The sequence below is a fragment of the Macaca mulatta genome, chromosome 1 (assembly GCF_049350105.2).
Source record: "Macaca mulatta isolate MMU2019108-1 chromosome 1, T2T-MMU8v2.0, whole genome shotgun sequence".
In the NCBI taxonomy this organism is placed as follows: domain Eukaryota; kingdom Metazoa; phylum Chordata; class Mammalia; order Primates; family Cercopithecidae; genus Macaca; species Macaca mulatta.
The window spans coordinates 232,177,349-232,196,873 of NC_133406.1; the positions used below are offsets into that span (position 1 = coordinate 232,177,349).

The 19,525-nt window shown below is 42.2% G+C and overlaps 1 protein-coding gene across 19 annotated transcripts in view; it reads left to right on the forward strand.

The window, feature by feature from the left end:
* The window catches only part of RERE (arginine-glutamic acid dipeptide repeats), a 469,651-nt gene that overhangs the window by 209,159 nt on the left and 240,967 nt on the right, over positions 1 to 19,525 (forward strand). For 11 of the 19 annotated variants that reach the window (XR_013413051.1, XR_013413057.1, XM_077988803.1 and 8 more), the window contains 1 exon segment: positions 435 to 560. The exons of 6 other annotated variants lie outside the window; for them this stretch is intronic. Coding sequence is in view for 9 of the 13 variants with exons in the window: in XM_077988803.1 (XP_077844929.1) it covers positions 435 to 560 (126 nt within the window). In the remaining 4 variants the exon portion in view is untranslated. 19 annotated transcript variants of the gene reach the window in all.

The following is a 19,525-nucleotide window of genomic DNA, read 5'->3' on the forward strand; positions in this document are numbered from 1 at the left end:
TCTAGCTTCTGTCATTAGAAACTCTTCTGAAAGCTCAGTTTGTCCACTTGTGATTCATTTTACGGTTGTGTTTATCTGACGCCATTGCATTTCTGTTTTTATTATAAGCATAGCATGTTGCTGTTAACTGTGCTTTGGCACTATCTCACATCTTAACTTGGTTATTTTGAGGGGCACACACCATACTGCTTTATGATAGGACCTGGATTAAAGTGTAGAGCCAGAAGGGTCATATGTTTGTTCACACTGAAATAAGGTAACAGCTTTGATTAATGCAAAAAGGTTAACTTTAGTGGTAGAACAAATTATCTGAGGTTTCAGAGGTCATCTGCTAAAGAGTTTTTGCAGATACCGACTTGTGTGCTGCGTGCCCCTAATAACCAGGGCATGATGGAGCATTGGGCACGTTAACTTAAAACTGTTTTCTTTTTTAGGTCCACAACTCCCAGGCCTGTTGCAGATCTCCAACTCCTGCTTTGTGTGACCCCCCAGCATGCTCTCTGCCGGTGGCATCACAGCCACCACAGCATCTTTCTGAAGCCGGGAGAGGGCCTGTAGGGGTAAGGAGAATCCCGTTTTTAAAAGCTATCAGTATTTTATATCCCATAGGGTATAAAATAGGAATATTACCTCCCTCCCCAGAGCCCCTTTTAAAATGTGCTGTATTATATGTGTTTTTAAAGGAGTAACAAGTACATGCACAGAGGAAGCAAAATACGGGACTTGCCTTACCCCTCTAGGACAGTTCCAGAAGTTAGCGGGGTTTGGTGGAAGGGTATTTTGGCACCAGCAGAGAGCATGCTGGGCTGCTGCAAGGAGCAGGAGCTGGCAATCAGCAGCGAGTATGGATGTTGGCAACTGAAATGGGGAAAAAAGGGGGTAAGTTTGAGTTCAAGTGTGGAATGTGCATTTCCCCAGGCTCATTGGGACTCATGGCCCACCGATCTAAACTATTTTGGGTGTTGTCTTCTTGGGTGACGTTTTGTAGAGTATTGCTCAGACATAGCGAGGCTTTTCTCCAGTGCTAAATATAGAATAAGCACTTTAAGAGGCTTGGGTCGGGCTGTAGCTATACTTCTTACAGCTATCCCTTGGTTATTCCTCTGTTACTAGTGGTGGTCCTGAGGGATGTGTAAGAGGCAGCATGATGAAGTATCTTTAGTGCTTTATCCCTTAAAGCACAGGAACCCGTGTGGGTGATCACAGGGGTTATTATCGTGTAGTGCACCCCCTTTTTAGGAAAGTTCACACTTGCCTTCCTTTTCCTTCCTTTAATGGTAGGACTTAATGGAGAATTTAATGGTAATGTTTTCTGAAAGTCGAGTATTTATTATTCTGAATGACTACTGGGTTAATGGGAAAGAAGTGTAGTTTTAGTTAAGCATTGAAGTCAGTGTAGAGAAGTGACTATGGCACCCCAGTTCATACTGAATTAGCAAATGATACAAGAGGATAGCAAGGTCTCTCACACTTAGACACACACAATGCAAGATACTGTCAATATATGGTGAATTGTTCAGTTGCAGTGTAGAATATTAATATCTTGGGGCAAAGAAAAGAAAGTGCTCCAGATGGGCTGTGGCTCTTGGGAAAGTTCTGTGAAGGTGGGTAGGTTTTGAGGAGCTGGATATGTTTTTCACACATCAGTAAGAAGTGGATAGGCTGAGTGTAGCAGCCTTCCAGGTGTACATGGCAGCCTGTCCTTATAAGCAACGCAGGCAGTGAGGCTGACGAGTCTGGGAGTTGTGAGAAGATGACCCGCAGGACGTCACTGAAGAGCACAGGTTAGTGGATTTGGGGAGGCAGATGTGGAGATATAAAATGGGGCTAGATTGTAGAGTATCTTCAGGGTTAGCAAAGTTAAGATTTTATGTCATAGGCAGTAGAGAGCTTGTGTAAGCTTTTTTATTCTAGGCAAGCCAACTTGCAGACCACTGCTTAAGAAGATTGACTGCAGCAGTTTGCGGTGTGGAACGGGGAAAGATGGTGAAAGTTCCAAGTAGGAGGCTAGGGCTGCCATTCATGGGTAAGAAAAATGAAGAGGACCAAGACAGTAGAGATGATATATTGATAATTGTAACCAAATCAGGAGTAATTGTTGCAACAGCATAACATGTTTACATATTTGCTGATATAATTACTCAAGGGTCATACCAAAAAAGGGGATAGGGGTTTCACATTGTGGAAACCTTGGAATTCTTGAAATAATAGCCATTTACGGTAGAAGAGAGAACCCAGTGTAGTGTAGATAAAAGTCTAATTTTAATTCCCAGAGAAAGACTGACGTCTTAAGGGACAAATTAGTAGATTCCCAGTGTGACTATCTACTTTTAAAGCTTCAGCCTTTACCAGTTACCAATATGTCTTATTTACTGGTATGTCTTATTTCCACATATATCTAAAAAGCAGGTTTTATCTTTCAGGCTGATATTTTCTTAACCAATGTGGATGCTATTATTAATACTTTTATTTAGTGTAATACTCAACAGGATTTGCTGAATGGATTTTAAGTCTTCCCCAAAATAACATTAATTTTTTTGTAAACTTTTTATATTAGAATTAATGATGACTAGTATTTAATTTTTAGCAATAAAAATATTTGTGTCTACTGATGATTTAAATAAGTTCATGACTGGTGGAGCACTTGGGTACATTATATGTAGGTGTGAGAGATTCTGTAGTGAGAGGACAAATCATCTTTTAGTCAAGATGATGGTACATAAAACTAACTGTATTGATTGTTCTTTCATGATGCTTTGTGCTGCCAAAGTCATTTGAGCTGGATCTGAATCAGAGCCAGTTGGCAAAGCTTCCCCATATGTGGAGCTCTCATAAATCCTGCAGGCACACAGACCTAATACAGTGTAATGAGAGAGCTGCTGGGAGAAAAAATTGATTACAGGGTTGCAGACAATATCATTAACATTTCTTGCCGTGATACACCAGATGTCTTCCCTAATAGACTATTTTTGTTAATTTAGTTTTTATAGGATAGCATTGATTGCATCATAATTTAACTTTCTTTGCATATTCAGGTATATGTGATCTGTGTTTCTACACTAATGATGGAATAAACTCATCAGATTTAATTTTGTAAGTTTTAACTTATCTGTTCATTTTTCTATCTGCTAGAGAGACAACATTTTTACTTGTACTGATAATCTTTTAGCTTGGATGTTTTCTAGTAAAAAGTACTGTGTTCAGTGGTGGGGAGGGAGTAGTGAGGGAGGTAAGAAGGCAAAGATAACATTACCCAGAACCTCCCTAAACTGGTCAGAAATGATTCTACCCACCAGCGGATTTACATAGAAACCACATGGCACCATGACAGAGGCTCTAGCCAAGGCAGGAAAGTTGCAACCTTTCAAGGGGACTTACATGCACATTTATCTTCATTGTCACGGTTGTGGCTCTGCAGAACAGGACTCCTGTTGGCTGCACCCATCCTGTTCCTCACTAGAAGATCAAGGACTAGTGAGGATATTAGTTAGTTAGCATTTTAATTCTTTTAGCCATATCTTTTTGTGTGTTTGACCTCTGTTGGGTGGTTAACACACATAATTAGGATAGTATTGTAGGGGTGGTTTGAACTGTTTTATTTGAGTAGTGTTTTGTTTTGTTTTGTTTTGTTTTGTTTTTGTTTTTGTTTTGAGACAGAGTGTCACTCCGTCACGCAGGCTGGGTTGCAATGGCATGATCTTGGCTCACTGCAACCTCCACCTCTTGGGTTTAAGCGATTCTCCTGCCTCAGCCTCCTGAGTAGCTGGGATTACAGGTGTGGGCTACCACACCCGGCTAGTTTTTGTGTTTTTAGTAGAGACAGTGTTTTGTCTTGTTGGCCAGGCTGATCTTGAACTCGTGACCTCAAGTAATCCTCTCATCTTGGCCTCCCAAAGTGTTGGGATTACAGGTGTGAGCCACTGTCCCTGGCTCTGTATGTTTTGTTGTTGTTGTTTTTTGAGACAGAGTCTTGCTCTGTCACCCAGGCTGGAGTGCAGTGGCACGATCTCGGCTCACTGCAACCTCTGCCTCCCAGGTTCAAGCAATTCTCCTGCCTCAGCCTCCTGGGTAGCTGGAGCTATAGGTGCATTCCACCACACCAGGCTAATTTTTTTTTTTTCGTATTTTTAATAGAGATGGGGTTTCACCATGTTAGCCAGTATGATCTTGACCTCCTGACCTTGTGATCCACCCACCTCGGCCTCCCAAAGTGTTGGGATTACAGGTGTGAGCTACCGTGCCTGGAGTGTGTGTTTTTTTTTTTAATCATTGTTTTTGTTGTGCATTTTCCTTTAGGGAACGTTTTTTCTTTTGACATGTTTCTTGGTAACATAGGATATGTTAATTAACAACTCTTAGTTTTCTCACTTGTTGTATGGGTATAATACTACTATCTATGACAAAGGGTTGCAAAAATTAAATAAAATAATTCATTAAATTTCTTAGCACCATACTTAGCATATAGCAAGCATACATTAAGCATTATCTATTATCCTATAAGACTTGAATTTTACAAATTCTGGTCTTTTCTCTTTTCTTTTCTTTTTTTCTTTTTCTTTCCTTCTTTGACGGACTCTCGCTCTGTTGCCCAGGCTGGAGTGCAATGGCGCGGTCTTAGCTCATTGCGCCTCTGCCTCCCGGGTTCAAGTGATTCTCCTGCCTTTGCCTCCAGAGTAGCTGGGATTACAGGTGTCTGCCACCATGCCTGGCTAATTTTTGTATTTTTAGTAGAGACAGAGTGTCACCATGTTGGCCAAGCTGGTCTCGAACTGCTGACCTTGTGATCTGCTCGCCTCGGCCTCCCAAAGTGCTGGGATTACAGGCGTGAGCCACTGGGCCTGGCCCAAATTCTCGTCATTCTTAATCTGAAATCCATAAAGTCTTTGAGTTTTAGAGGGTCTGAACATCCTGAAATTGCTAGCAAAGTCTCCTATATATGTGCATTTTTCTGGAAAGAGGATCTATACTTTTTGACTATGGATGCCTATCAGTAGATTGCTTAGGTGTTGAAAATAATTTAAAAGTTAAGATTAAAAACAGTGAAGGTTCTGCTGTTTGTCATTTAAAACCTCAAATCAGCCCAGGCATGATGGCTCACGTCTGTAATCCCCGCACTTTGGGAGGCTGGGGCAGGTGGGTCACTTGAGCTCAGGAGTTCAAGACCAGCCTGGGCAACATGATGAAATCACATCTCTACAAAATAATTAAAAATTATCTGGGTGTGGTGGCATATGTCTGCAGGTCCAGCTACTCAGGAGGCTGAGGTGGGAGGCTTGATTGAACTCGATTGTTCAGAACTCAGTCAAACCAGTGTTAAAAGAGTTATTTTTACTTAAGTGGGCATTTATCATTAGTAAGTATCACTTCTAACATTAGTGCTTTTCATGCTTGATACTGTAGTACCATTTAAGAATTAAAAATGAAAATTTATTATAAAGTGCGTTTTTAGAAATGCTGATTGTATTATATTTGTTACCTACTTGTTGCTTAGAAAGAACTCCAATCTGGTTGCTTTTTTAGTGGTGCAGAAGTTTCTTGAGGCTATATTACTTTTTCATTATTTACTGTGGCTTCTCTGCTTTGGCATACTTCCCCATTAAGTGTGCCAAAAATAACCATTGATAAAGATCATGAGAGATTGCTTTTTATATTTGATTTTAGTGAAAGATATTAAGACGTCTGGATTTTCAGAAGAACTGCTAATACAAATGTTGGGATTAATCCAGCTACCCTAAATGAAAGATGATTACTAGTTGTCGACTTATAATGTAACAAATTAAGAAAATTCTGAAAGCACCCAACTGACCTATAATGACAAGGCTGACTGCTAACAGCATCAGAGAACCCGGCTGGGCCCGCTTTCCTTTCACCCGGAGCAGTGTTGTGTCTGCTTCCCCATCAAAGCTAATTGTCAGTTAATTTATTCTTTTTTTTTGAGACAGGGTCTTGCTCTGTTGCCCAGCCTGGAAAGCAGTGGTGCGGTCTCAGCTCACTGCAGCCTCCACCTCCTGGGTTCAAGCAATTCTCCTGCCTCAGCCTCCCGAGTAGCTGAGATTATAGGCGCCCGCCACCACACCTGGGTAATTTTTGTATTTTTAGTAGAGATGGGGTTTCGCCATGTGGGCCAGGCTGATCTTGAACTCCTGGCCTCAGGTAATCATCCTGCCTCGTCCTCCCAAAGTGCTGGGATTACAGGCATGAGCCATCACGCCTGGCCTAATTTTTATTTTTAGTAGAGATGGGGTTTCACCATGTTGGTCTCAAATTGACCTCAAGTGATTCCCGCCTTGGAACCCAAGTGTTGGGATTACAGGCGTGAGCCTCTGTGCCCAGTCAATTTATTCTTAAGACTGTCTTTTCATCATATTCATCATCTTTTTTCTAAAAAGGGGCATCAAGCCGTATTTTTAGATCACAAATATCAATAATCCTATGCTTTTATAACTGCCTACGATTTAAACAGCTTTTTGTTACCATAGGCATATATTAGATTTAATGATCCTTTGCAAGTTTTATTCAGCTTCTTGTTCTTTCAGGGATAGTGCATTGCTCTCTTTTGCTTAGAGGCACTGTTAGGACTTAAGCCTTGCTTTTCTTGGGCTGTTTCATGTTTTGGAGTTTTTTTTGTTTGTTTTACAGACAGGGTCTCACTCTGTCACCCAGGTAGGAGTGTAATGGTGCCATTCTGGCTCACTGCAGCCCCGACCTCCTGGGCTCAGGTGATTCTCCTTTCTCAGCTTCTCAAATAGCTAGGACTATAGGTGCGTGCTACCTAAAATTTAAAAATTTTTAAAATTTTTGTAGCGATAGGGTCTCCCTGTGTTGCCCAGGCTGGTCTTGAACTCCTGGCCTCAAGGGATCCTCCTGTGTCAGTACCCCAAAGTGCTAAGATTATGAAGTCACTTCGCACAGACCTTTTTCCATACTATTTGATTGAAAAATATCTGAACAGCTGGGTGTGGTGGCTCATGCCTGTAATCCCAGCACCTTGGGAGGCTAAGGAGAGAGGATTGCTCGAGGCCAGGAGTTCAAGATCAGTTTGAACTGGTCAGACTAGTGTCTGACCAGACCCTGTCTCTACACAAAGTAAAAAAAAACAAAAAACGTTAAGTTGAGTATGGTGGCTCACACCTATAATCCCAGCACTTTGCGGGGCTGAGGCGGGTGTATCACTTGAAGTCAGGAGTTCGAGGCCAGCCTGGCCAACATAGCGAAACCCTGTCTCTACTAAAAATACAAAAATTAGCCAGATGTGGCGGGTGCCTGTAATCCCAGCTACTTAGGAGGCTGAGGCAGGAGAATCGCTTAAACTCGGGAGGCAGAGGTTGCATTAAGCCGAGATCACACCACCGCATTCAAGCCTGGGCAACAGAGCTAGACTCCATCTCAAAGGAAAAAAAAAAAAAAAAGGCCAGATATAGTGTTGTGCGGCTGTAGTACCAGACTCTAGTACTGGCTACTCGGGAGGCTGAGGCAGGAGGATTGCCTGAACTCAGAAGTTCAAGGTTACATTGAGCCGAGATTACGCCTCTGCACTCCAGCCTCGACGACAGAGCGAGACTCCGTCTCAAAAAAAAAGAGAGAAAGAAAGAAAAAAAAGAATTCTAAACAAATATGCGGGGCTTATTCTAGGCTTTACACATTCTCCGGAATATTTTTAGCAATGGAATTGCCAAAGACATTTCTGGCCATGGAAGTAAGCTTGTGGTTTTATTTAATCTAACTTTGTTTTTAGGATATCATACTATTTTTTGATGGGAATTTTTTTTTTTTTTTTTTTTTTTTCCCTCTGTTGCCCAGGCTGGAGTGCAGTGGCCTGATCATGGCTCACTGCAGCCTCGACCTCCCAGTCAGATGATCCTCCCACCTCAGCCTCCTGAGTAGCTGGTAATACAGGCGCCTGCCACCATACCCAGCTAATTTTTAAATTTTTTGTAGAGACGGGGCTTTACCACGTTGCCCGGACTGGTCTCGAACTCTTGGGCTCAAGGAATTTGCCTGCCTCAGCCTCCAAAAGGGTTAGGGTTACAGGTGTGAGCCACTGCGTCTGGCCGGCAATATCTTCTGTAATTATCAAGGCCTTCAGTGGAAGAAGAGATGGTACTCTTTCCCAAGGATATTAAACGTTTCTAAGGACTGGAGTGAAGTTTAAGTAATAAAGTTAATTCTTTTTTAGAGTCTATATAAATTATTATGCCTGGTGCCTGGAAGTTGCATTTTCAATTCTTATCTTTGATCTTATGTTTTACGATTAGATCGTATCAGATACTTTGCCCATCCCCTTAAAATCAATGTATTTTTTCCCTTTTATCCCAAAATGTATTCTCTAAAGGAAAATTTGAGAATAGAAAATCTTAGATTTTCAGCCTGTAAATAGCTTTTGTGTTCTTTTTTAGGAACTAGTAACCTATTTTCAAGAAACATGCTGTCTAAAAGGACAGAAGGGCGCGTGTTTCCATCATGCTAGCTGATTTAGTTACTCTATTCCTCCCACCTTTCGGCTTTTCCCTCCTCATCCCATTGACATTCTTAGTGATGGAAGGAAAAAGGCCTATGTTTTAGCTTGATTAAAATTTAATAGCTGAAGTAACCAAAACATTCATAAACTGAGGAGTTTGAAACTGCTTACAGATTTAATTTTTCTCTGGAGTATCCTAAATATTTATTCCTTGGTAATTTTTTGAAATATGTATATTAGTACTCCTAGCCATTAGTAAATTTTAGTTATAGCTTTCCTTCCTCTCACTTAAATTTCCTGGAACATAAATTGGGAAATTTTTAAAATTTAGAATCTGTTTTGAATTTTTTGAGGTGACAGCTGCATAGATGTTAAAAGTAGATAGAATTTTTAAATATTGAAAATAGAAATTATATTAAAAATATAATGTTCTTTGTCACCTGTATCTGGAAGTTTGAAAGGTCATGTCATTTCAACCCTATTAGATGGTAATTGGTGGAAAATAGTTGGATAGTAGCTTCACCTATGTAATGTAAAACTTTGGTGTTGGCTGGGCGTGGTAACCTATGCCTGTAATCTCAGCACTTTGGGAGGCCAAGACTGGAGGATTGCTTGAACCTAGGGGCTTGAGACCAGCCTGGGCAACAAAGTAAGACCTTGTTTCTACAAAAAATTCAAAAATTATCTGCTACTTGTGGGGCTGAGGTGGAAGGATCGTTTGAGCCCAGGAGGCTGAGGCTACACTGCGCTGTAATCATGCCACTGTGTTCCATCCTGGGTGACAGAATGAGACGCTGTCTCAAAATAAATAAATAAATAAAGTTTGGTGTTAACATAAATTTGTTTTATGCTGCCAGTAATACAAATAGATCTATTTTTTCACTTAAAAAATTTTTTTTTAAATTTGGAGACGGGGTCTTGCTCTGTTGCTTAGGCTAGAGTGCAGTGGCATGATTTCGACTCACTGCAACCTCTGCCTCCTGGGTTCAAGTGATTCTCCTGCCTCAGCCCCCTGAGTAGCTGGATTACAGTCATGTGCCACCACACCTGTCTAATTTTTGTATTTTTAGTAGAGATGGAGTTTCGGCCGGGGTGGTCTTGAACTCCTGACCTCAGGTGATCTACCCACCTTGGCCTCCCAATCCAATCACGCTGGGATTACAGGTGTGAGCCTCCGCACCCAGCCTTTAGTTATCTCTTAAAGTAAGTTGGGAAGGCCAGGCTTGGTGGTTCCCACTTGTAATCCCAGCACTTTGGGAGGTTGGGCAGGTGGATCATGAGGTCAGGAGATTGAGTCCATCCTGGCTAACACGGTGAAACCCCATCTCTACTAAAAATACAAAAAATTAGCGGGACGTGGTGGTGCATGCCTGTAGTCCCAGCTACTTGGGAGGCTGAGGCAGGAGAATCACTTGAACCCGGGAGGCGGAGCTTGCCGTGAGCCGAGATCATGCCATCGCACTCCAACCTGGGGGACAGAGCGAGACTCTGTCTCGGGGGAAAGAAAAAAAGTTGGGAAAGAGTTGATTTGTCCTGTTTTTCAAGGGAATAAATGTAGATTTTACTTTACTGCAATTAGTTAGAGACATTGTTATGTTGACTGACGAGATTTTGTGGTACAATTTCCCATTGATCCATGAGGATTACAAATAATTATCAGCTGTATGGGTGGCAAACACTTTTCTTGAGATTTTTCTTTTTTTTTTTTTTTTGAGACAGAGTCTCGCTTTGTTGCCCAGGCTGGAGTGCAGTGGCCGGATCTCAGGTCACTGCAAGCTCCGCCCCCCGGGTTTACGCCATTCTCCTGCCCAGCCTCCCGAGCAGCTGGGACTACAGGCGCCCACCACCTCGCCCGGCTAGTGTTTTGTATTTTTAGTAGAGACAGGGTTTCACCATATTAGCCAGGATGGTCTGGATCTCCTGACCTTGTGATCCGCCCGTCTCGGCCTCCCAAAGTGCTGGGATTACAGGCTTGAGCCACCGCGCCATAAACCTCAATTCCAAGCGTCACAGATTTTCTTGAAGGAGAAACTCTGCCTTACAGTTTAGCACAGAAGTAGGTGTTTCATGTAGTAGTGGAAGGGTTTAGAATTTGTTGTGTGGCCAGTTGTTTGGACTTCAGAATGCATTTCTCTATGAACATAAACAGGTTTTTTTTTTTTTGTTTTTTGTCAAGTTGGTAAATGCTGGTTTGCGTTTGTAATGTAGTGAAACACAGAAAGATCCTTCCTTTATTGCCCACCTTACAGATACGTGGACTTTCTTCCTTCCTTTGTTTGTTTCTTTTTTTTTTTTTTTTTTTTTTTCAGTCCTCAACTTGCTATTGCCTGGTACCTCCTCTTCCCCCACAACGAAACAAAATTGAAAACCACCCGACCTCCTCTGTGAGGAGATGGAGCTCTGCCTCTGCCCTCCTTTCAGACGCCTCTGCCTCATCCTTTTCCATTTCCTATCCCACCTCTACCTCTTAACATGTCTCAACCTGTTATCTATTCTTTTTGGTTTTTGTCTTTAACTTTCTATTTGAGAATAATTTCAAACTTACAGAGAAGTTGAAAGAGTAGTTCAGGGAACTGCAGTATACCCTTCCCCCAGATCATGGAGGTAGTTAAAAAACCTCAGGTTTTTCCTGTTAAAATCATAGCATCAGTTTGAATCATGTTGGTTACACATTGACTAGTTGTACGATCAGGTGACTTAATCTTTCAGAGTCCCACTGTCTTCACATGTAAGATGAGAATACTGATTCACTTGTTCTGGAGTCAAACCCAGGAATCCATACTCCTTTCAAGCACTTCTCAAGAGATTCTGATGGGCGGCCAGCATTAGCAAATGAAGACTTGTCCCCAACTCCAGTAACCAGTGTAAAAGCAAATCTGATCTTGTCCTTTGCAGGATATAGAACTTTTTCTTCTTTTTTTTTTGAGACAGGGTCTCGCTTTGTCACCCACCTAGAGTACAGTGGCATGTTCAGGGCTCACTGCAGCCTCGGTCTCTGTCTCAACCTCCTGAGTAGCTGGGACTATAGGCACGTGCCACCACACCCTGCTAATTTTAAAATTTTTTGTAAAGACGGGGTCTCCTTATGTTGTTTAAGTTAAAGATGTGGAACTTCTGATACAGTTCCAGGGTCTTTCATGGTTTTGAAACTTGAGTATGTTAAGGACTTCAAAAATAGTTTTTGTGTTCTTCTATATTGCTTAATTTCCTCCCTTCCCCAATATACAAATGAGGTATAATTTGTGTGCTTACATCCCTAATGCAGCTATAAAAGGCAGTTTATAAATTAATTTCAAACCAAACTACAAAACCAGTAAAATTCTGACTGCCAACATTAATTTAATAGACTGGGCGATGACGTTGTTGTGAAATAAGTAGCCGCTTTGATGTAAATGTTACTGCTTGCGTATGGCCCACATTCTGGGATGCTGGGATGGTGCGTGGCTTGTGTAGACGGCTGGATTCCTTGTAATGACTCAGTTTTCCTGTCGCTTTTCTTTCAGTTATTGCCACTGAGAAACCATCAGTGTAAATACAGCTTGCCATGAAGTGACTTTGCCTTTATTTGGCATAAATGTGCCCTTGGCGTATTGAGTTAATCTTGTTTATTTACCAGCTTGTGATAATCATGGTGGTACTACTTAGTTATAGGTAAACTTAGTCAAAATCTTGTGACTCTGAACTCTATTAATGAAGTTGTAAAACATATAATTCCAAAAATGAATTTTAAAAATGTTAAGGTATACATTGAAATGAAAAATAAAAGTGAGCCTCTCCTCTCCACCTTCCACTTCCAGTCATCTCTTGCTTCTGCCTGAGAGGCGCTGTCAGCCAGCATTGTTCTCACATCATGCCTCTGTATGTGTCTGTCCTCTTAGCTAGATTAAGAGAAGGGGCTGTGTTTCATTCACCTTTTTGTTCCCAGTGTCTGGAACAGTTCCTGGCTCTGAGAGGTTGCCCCCTATCCATTGTGTTGATAGTTTGTTTTAATTACAAGACAGAAAAGTCACATTGATTTTTTTTTTTTTAATCAGATGAAGAAAGATTTCTTTTAAACAAATAAATTAAATCATGGGACTGTTAACACAAACGATAGCACTTAATACTGTCAAGAGAAAGATTGGCCAATACTAGCCAGAAAAATCTGCTGTGTGTAAGTTTTTTTGTTTTTGTTTTTTAAAAAGGAAGTGACTGTTAGGTGTCTCTCCACCTTGCTTTCTACCTTCCATATAAAGGAGAGGGTCACGGAACCAAACGAGTATTCCTGGCTGTAGTTTTAGTAATTTTAGCGAGCGACATCAGTGTATAACTCAAGTTTAGGTTTTTTTTTCTTCTTCTTCTTCTTTTTTTTTTTCCTGAACTGTTGAAATTCTTACGGGCTTCTATAACTTATAAAACTTATACATTATATATACATGAATATAAATTTTCCAGTGAACATAGCATGAGGCTGTTTTATTACATTTTGCTTTTCATTTCTTTTTTTCTTATTTTTTTTGAGACAGAGTCTCGCTCTGTCACCAAGCGGGAGTGCATTGGCGCAATCTCGGCTCACTGCAACCTCCACCTCCCAGGTTCAAGTGATTCTCCTGTTTCAGCCTCCCGAGGAGCTGGGACTACAGGTGCTCACCACCATGCCTGGCTGATTTTTTGTATTTTTAGTAGAAACGGGGTTTCACCATGTTGGCCAGGATGGTCTCGATCTGTTGACCTCGTGATCCACCCATCTTGTACTCCCAAAGTGCTAGGATTACAGGGGTGAGCCACTGCACCCAGCCTGCTTTTCATTTCTTTATGTCTGGCCTGTAATGCTGATTTTTGGCCTTTTGCATTTTTATTAGAAGTGTACTGTGCTTTTACAACAGGTAAATGATTGCCACACGAGGGGTGCGCTTTTGTTTTGAGGACGCTGCCTTTGGTTGCAGCCTGCAGACAGTGAAGTTTCTCGATGCCTGATTAGAGTGGAGAGCGCTGCTGCACTGCAACAGGGCCTTGTAACGATGGATAGTTTGGATGGAAAGGCAGAAGGACCTACAAAGGCAGCTGTCAAATGCCTTTAGTCCTCTCTAATAGAAGTGTGTGTCTGTGTGTGTGTGTGTGTGTGTGTGTGATGACCTTGGACGTGAAGGCAGTTGGGATTAAGGTATCTTGATCCAAAAGATCATGGAAGGATGTTTGGGAATAACATCTTAAGGCAAATTACCAACATAAATGGTTGCTCCCACCTCCCACTCTTAGTCTGTCACCATAATGACATCCACTGTCACGTGGTCTGTACCCCCCACTCCCTGGAAGGGAGTACTAATTATTCACAGCAGCAGTGATAATGGATAGTCGGGTAGTGTAACTGGATTGGGGAACAGTCTCTCAGGATGTAGTTTGATTTGTACTTGAATTAAAAAGTATTGGCGTGGCCGGGCATGGTGGCTTATGCCTGTAATCCCAGCACTTTGGGAGGCCAAGGTGGGCGGATCACTTGAGGTCAGGAGTTCGAAAACAGCGTGGCCCACATGGTGAAACCCCATCTCTGCTAAAAATACAAAACAGCTGGGTGTGGTGGCACGCTCTTGTAATCCCAGCAATTTGGGAGGCTGAGGCAGGAGAACTGCTTGAACCCAGGAGGTGGAGGTTGCAGTGAGCCGAGATCACATCACTGTACTCCAGCCTGGCTGACACAGCAAGACTCCATCCCCAAAAAAAAGTATTGGCTTGTTTTCAGTGTACACTTTTTTTCTGTGTTTTGAGTACTTTTTTAGTATTTAAAGATGCAAGGACACTCTTGAATCAGTATTACTGCTAACTTTAATATTTGGTTAATTTCCCCTGGAAAGTGGGGGACTTTCTGATCTTCCTGTGTCAGGATAAGGAAATAACAACTGATTTCTGTATCACTTCCCCCTGGCTTTTTCTTTTGTTACTAGCATTGCCTTGGATATATTAAAAATATCCACAGATGTCCAGAGAATTGGCACAGCTATTATGATTATCAGTCTTCTCTCTCTTTTTTTTTTTTTTTTTTTTTTTTGAGACGGAGTCTCGCTCTGTCGCCCAGGCTGGAGTGCAGTGGCCAGATCTCAGCTCACTACAAGCTCCGCCTCCCGGGTTTACGCTATTCTCCTGCCTCAGCCTCCCGAGTAGCTGGGACTACAGGCGCCCGCCACCTCGCCCGGCTGGTTTTTTTTGTACTTTTTTTTTAGTAGAGACGGGGTTTCACCAGGTTAGCCAGGATGGTCTCGATCTCCTGACCTCGTGATCCGCCCGTCTCGGCCTCCCAAAGTGCTGGGATTACAGGCTTGAGCCACCGCGCCCGGCCAGTCTTCTCTTAAGATACTGAGCAGATTTATTAACAAAGAAGCTGGAAATGTACAAAGATATCTGATGAATTGTTAAAAAAATTTTAAAGAAAAACAGCTGGCAAATCGTAATTGACAGATAGATACGTTTAATCTGTAGGACTTGGTGTATTAGTCGGTTCTCAGGCTGCTAATTAAGACATACGGAGACTGGGTAATTTATAAAGGAAAGAGGTTTAATGGACTCACAGTTCCATTTGGCTGGGGAGGCCTCACAATCATGGTGGAAGGCAAAGGAGAAGCAAAGGCACATCTTAAATGGTGGCAGACAAGAGAGTTTGTGCAGGGAAACTCCCATTTATGAAACCATCAGATCTTGTGAGACGTATTCTCACCATCAGAACAGGATGAGGGAAACCGCCGCCCAATCCAGTTATCTCCATCCGGCCCCACCCTTGGCACATGGGGATTATTACAGTTCACAGTGAGATTTGGGTGGGACACAGACAACCATATAATATGTTACTGTGGTTTAAGTAGGAAGACACATCTGTGAGACCGGGAGTTTCTCTCCAAATGGATGAGGAATGGCACAGAATCCTAGGTGACAGTTTAAGGATTGCATGGCAGAAAAGGCTCTGTGATTAAATTCTCTGATGTTGTCACTGAGCTGTAAGACTGGAGATAACACTCTCTCTTTCTGCTGAAAATAAGAATCAATACTCTCTCCTTGATGGGCTAAATTATTAAAAAGAGCCCTTCTTACAATGTTTCGTTGTCTGGGATTTGCCTCAGCTGGTGATTTGTCAGTGTCACAGGGAGATTTGTGAGGCATTTCACATTAAAATTAGTCAGTAGCCGGTGAATCCCTTTGGATAATTCCCTTCCATTTTACAGTGCTCCTGAATAGATTTGTGATTTATTTTTGCTTAAGTAGCTTTGTGTTTTTTTGGGATTATTAAAAGAGAGTTGGGCATCTGTACCCTTTTTTTTTTTAACCTTGTTTTTCCTCATTTTCTCTGTGTTTAACAGTTTAGTATTGACCTTAGCAAACATCAAATCTATTTGCATGGTACATTGACCTGACACTTGGTTAACATACATTGAACTTGAAGTTTCTCCCTTATGAAGGAATTTATACAAGAGGGTGGGCTTGCTTTTTTTCGTTAATTTTAACTGTGGACAGGGTTGGGGTTGTTAATTTGTTAGGTGGTTGGTAGGATTTCAGCTCCTTGATTGAAAAAGAAAAACAGCCCATCTTGTGAGCCTCAGTGACCAAAAGAAATGGTCACTGTGTCATTTGGGTGCTCGTAGTGTCTCATCCCAGCATAGCGTGACGGCTAGGGAGCAAAGAGAAGGGCGAGCCTCCAAGGGAAACCTCTTGCCCTGCTGTCCGCCAGGATGGGAGAAGTTCTGCAGGAGGTCCTGTCATGGGCATTGCTTACTGGGCTTGTCAGTTGGAACAGCACAATTGCAGTCTGCTAGGTGACATTTGCAGCCTTCTGCCTTCTGTCTGAGGAGAAGTAAGACTCTCTACTTCAATGTTTCAAAGTCAGTGCTGTGGTATATTTACGTTCTGCTGGTGGAGACAGTACTGTTCATGAAAGATTTTTTGGCTCAGCCTTAGGAAGAGTATGGGCAAAGTTGTGTTAGAAGATGTTGGTTTCTGTAGCAAAACCATGAGGTGAGGCTGAAGAACGGTGTAATCTCACATTTCTGCTCCCTGAAAAACTCATCAGATTTAAAAATGCTTTTCTCTGGCGTGGAGGGGAGAGAGTTGAGAGGGAAGGGAGACTGATGAACAAAGGGCAGAAAGAGACAGAGGCCTTGAAATCCGGGTGGTCGACTTCTAGTAACAGAGCATTGGACGTGGTTTCTGTGTGTGGAATCTGGCCCTGGTGGGTGTCCAGCTGCCACGAGAGGCTGTGGAGTGAGGGAGGACCATCCTGGGAGAAACAGAGTCAGGTCTGGTTCCTGTATGAGAGTCACTGGAGAGAACCCCGCTGCCTCAGAATGGTGCAACCCACCCAGTACCTAGCTCCGTGACGTTGCTTCTGCTGGAGGGCTGGGAATGCCCTTCACATCCCACCTGTCACCTGCTGGAGTCAGTGCCATCTTCTCATAAGTGGTTAACTGTTTTCTCTTCTGTCCAGTGTGTTCCGAGTTGTTTCCTGTTTCCCCTACCAGATTCACAGCTGGTATGTTCGTTCCTGCTTAGTCCATGGGAGGTAGTCTGGGGGCAAGAGCGAGATGGCATTACAGCAGGCTGGCTTGCTATACACTTTATAGTTCCAGCAAGGAAATCTTTCGAATACACACTTGCATTCTATCTCAGTAGTGTGGAGAACACATCTAGGGTTTTCAGCTTGTTTTGTTAAGCTGCTTGGAGTAGTTAGAATTTTCCTGAGCATATTGCTTCTCCCAACCCCATGAGGCGGGAAAGAGATGTTTAGAACATATTGCTCTTTTAGGAATAAATACAGAACCACTGAGACCTGGACATACAGAACCACTGAGACCTGGACAACTGTTGGTCTTATTTTCTGCTTGGATGAAATGATATCTTCCTTCTGTTTCTTAAGGAAATATAGTTATCCATCCTCACAGTCACAGCTGAATACCAGGCAGTTGGTTGAGTAGTGAGTTCTTCTAGAAGATGGACTGGAAAATTGTCAACAGGATTGACCATTTAAAGAAAAAATCCAGTAAAATGTTTATTTAAAAAATTAGGCCGGGCGCGGTGGCTCAAGCCTGTAATCCCAGCACTCTGGGAGGCCGAGGCGGGCGGATCACGAGGTCAGGAGATCGAGACCATCCTGGCTAACACGGTGAAACCCCGTCTCTACTAAAAAAAATACAAAAAACTAGCCGGGCGAGGTGGCGGGCGCCTGTAGTCCCAGCTATTCGGGAGGCTGAGGCAGGAGAATGGCGTAAACCCGGGAGGCGGAGCTTGCAGTGAGCTGAGATCCGGCCACTGCACTCCAGCCCGGGCGACAGAGCGAGACTCCGTCTCAAAAAAAAAAAAAAAAAATAAATAAATAAAAATAAAAATTAATTGAACTCTCTTGCTTTAGAGACTTGACTGTTGTCCCCATGACAGTTCAAGATCAGCCTGGGCAACATGGCAAACCCCGTAACTATAAATAATATAAAAATTAGCTGGGCATGGTGGCGCACACCTCTAGTCCCAACTGCTTAGGAGGCTGAGGCCAGAGGATCAGTTGAACCTGGGAGGTTGAGGCTGCAGTAAGCCATGGTCATGCCACTCCACTCTGGCCTGGGTGACAAAGGAAGTCCCTGTCTTAAAAAAAAAAAAAAAAAAAAAAATTAGTATCAGTAAAAAGTAAATGATTAAACATTTGCTGTTTTAACTACATATGAGAGAGAAAACCCAGTTAACTTTTCCTTTTTATTGGCTTATGCCCTGGGCATCTGTCATGTTAATGCTTTTGACCTTTCTTAAAGATTATTAAAGATGAAATTTCTTGCGGGTCATGGGGGTTTGTACTTGAATACCACCAAGTACCTCGTGTCAGTGCTGTTTCCAAAGATAGACACACTGTGTGGTAAATCTTTTCAGTTAATTCATTAGAGAAAATTGTTTTCTGGCCAGGTGTGGTAGCTCACACCTATAATCCCAGCACTTTGGGGAGTTGGAGATGGAAGGATCACTTGAGGCCGGGAGTTTGAGACCAGCCCTGGCAACATAGCAAGACCTTGTCTCTACCAGAAAAAATAAAAATAAAATAAGAGCCAGGCATGGTAGCTTGTAGCTGTAGTCCCAACTACTTGGGAGGCCAAAGACAGGAGAATAGCTTGAACATAGGAGGTCCAGGTTATAGTCAGCTATGATTGTACTACTACACCCCAGCCTGGGTAACAGAGCAAGACCGTCTTAGTTAAGTAAAAAAAAGAGAGAGAGAAAGAGAAATTTATTTTCCTACAAACTGGATTTGTTTATAAGATAAAGTATCAGTGCAATTCACTAGATTTTAATGTCAAATTCTGACTTGTGTCTGAGAAACCGATTGGAGATGTTTTGTATTTGGGTCAGCTTTTTAAAAGACAAATCTTATGTCTCATGAATTAAGACTACATGTGTATATATGTCAAAGTGTTCATGAGGCAAAAAGCTTGCTCCTACCAGTTTCTAGAGAAGAGCCATCCTGTTTTTTGCTGCTGCTCAGCCAGCTGATTCCTAACATTCTTACTATTGACAGATGATTTTTGTATGCAGGGACAGCAAGTTTTTCCTGTTAGGGGCCAGATAGTCTTTCAGTTTTATTTTCTCTATGCCAACTACTCAACTTAGCCATAGACAATTTGTAAACAAATGAGCATGACAGTGTGGCTGTGTTTCAGTAAAATTTTATTTTACCGGATCACTTTATTTCTAGTGGATCAGTAGAGTACAGGTGGTATCTGGACAGTCTGTGGGCCTGTAGTTTGCTGAGGCCTGAGCTAGTATAAACTTTTGGGGATTAGTGCCCTGAAGGAACTTGCTTGCTTTCTTCATTATAGGCTTGTGCCTGTGTAAGGTTTGAGGGTCATTTGCAGAGTTAGTGGGAATTGCACTTCTTCTTTCCTGTATTATTTGAGTCGATGCATCCTTTTTTAATATATCTAGATCTATACCAATACATCCCTCTAACCACTCCTTCCATTAATTGTTTTTTGTATAGTGTATTAGTGGATAGGTATTGTAATAACTCGTTTTCACTAATGATCTTTAAGGATTTTTACAGCATGTTTAAATGCTAGGAGCAATTAATGA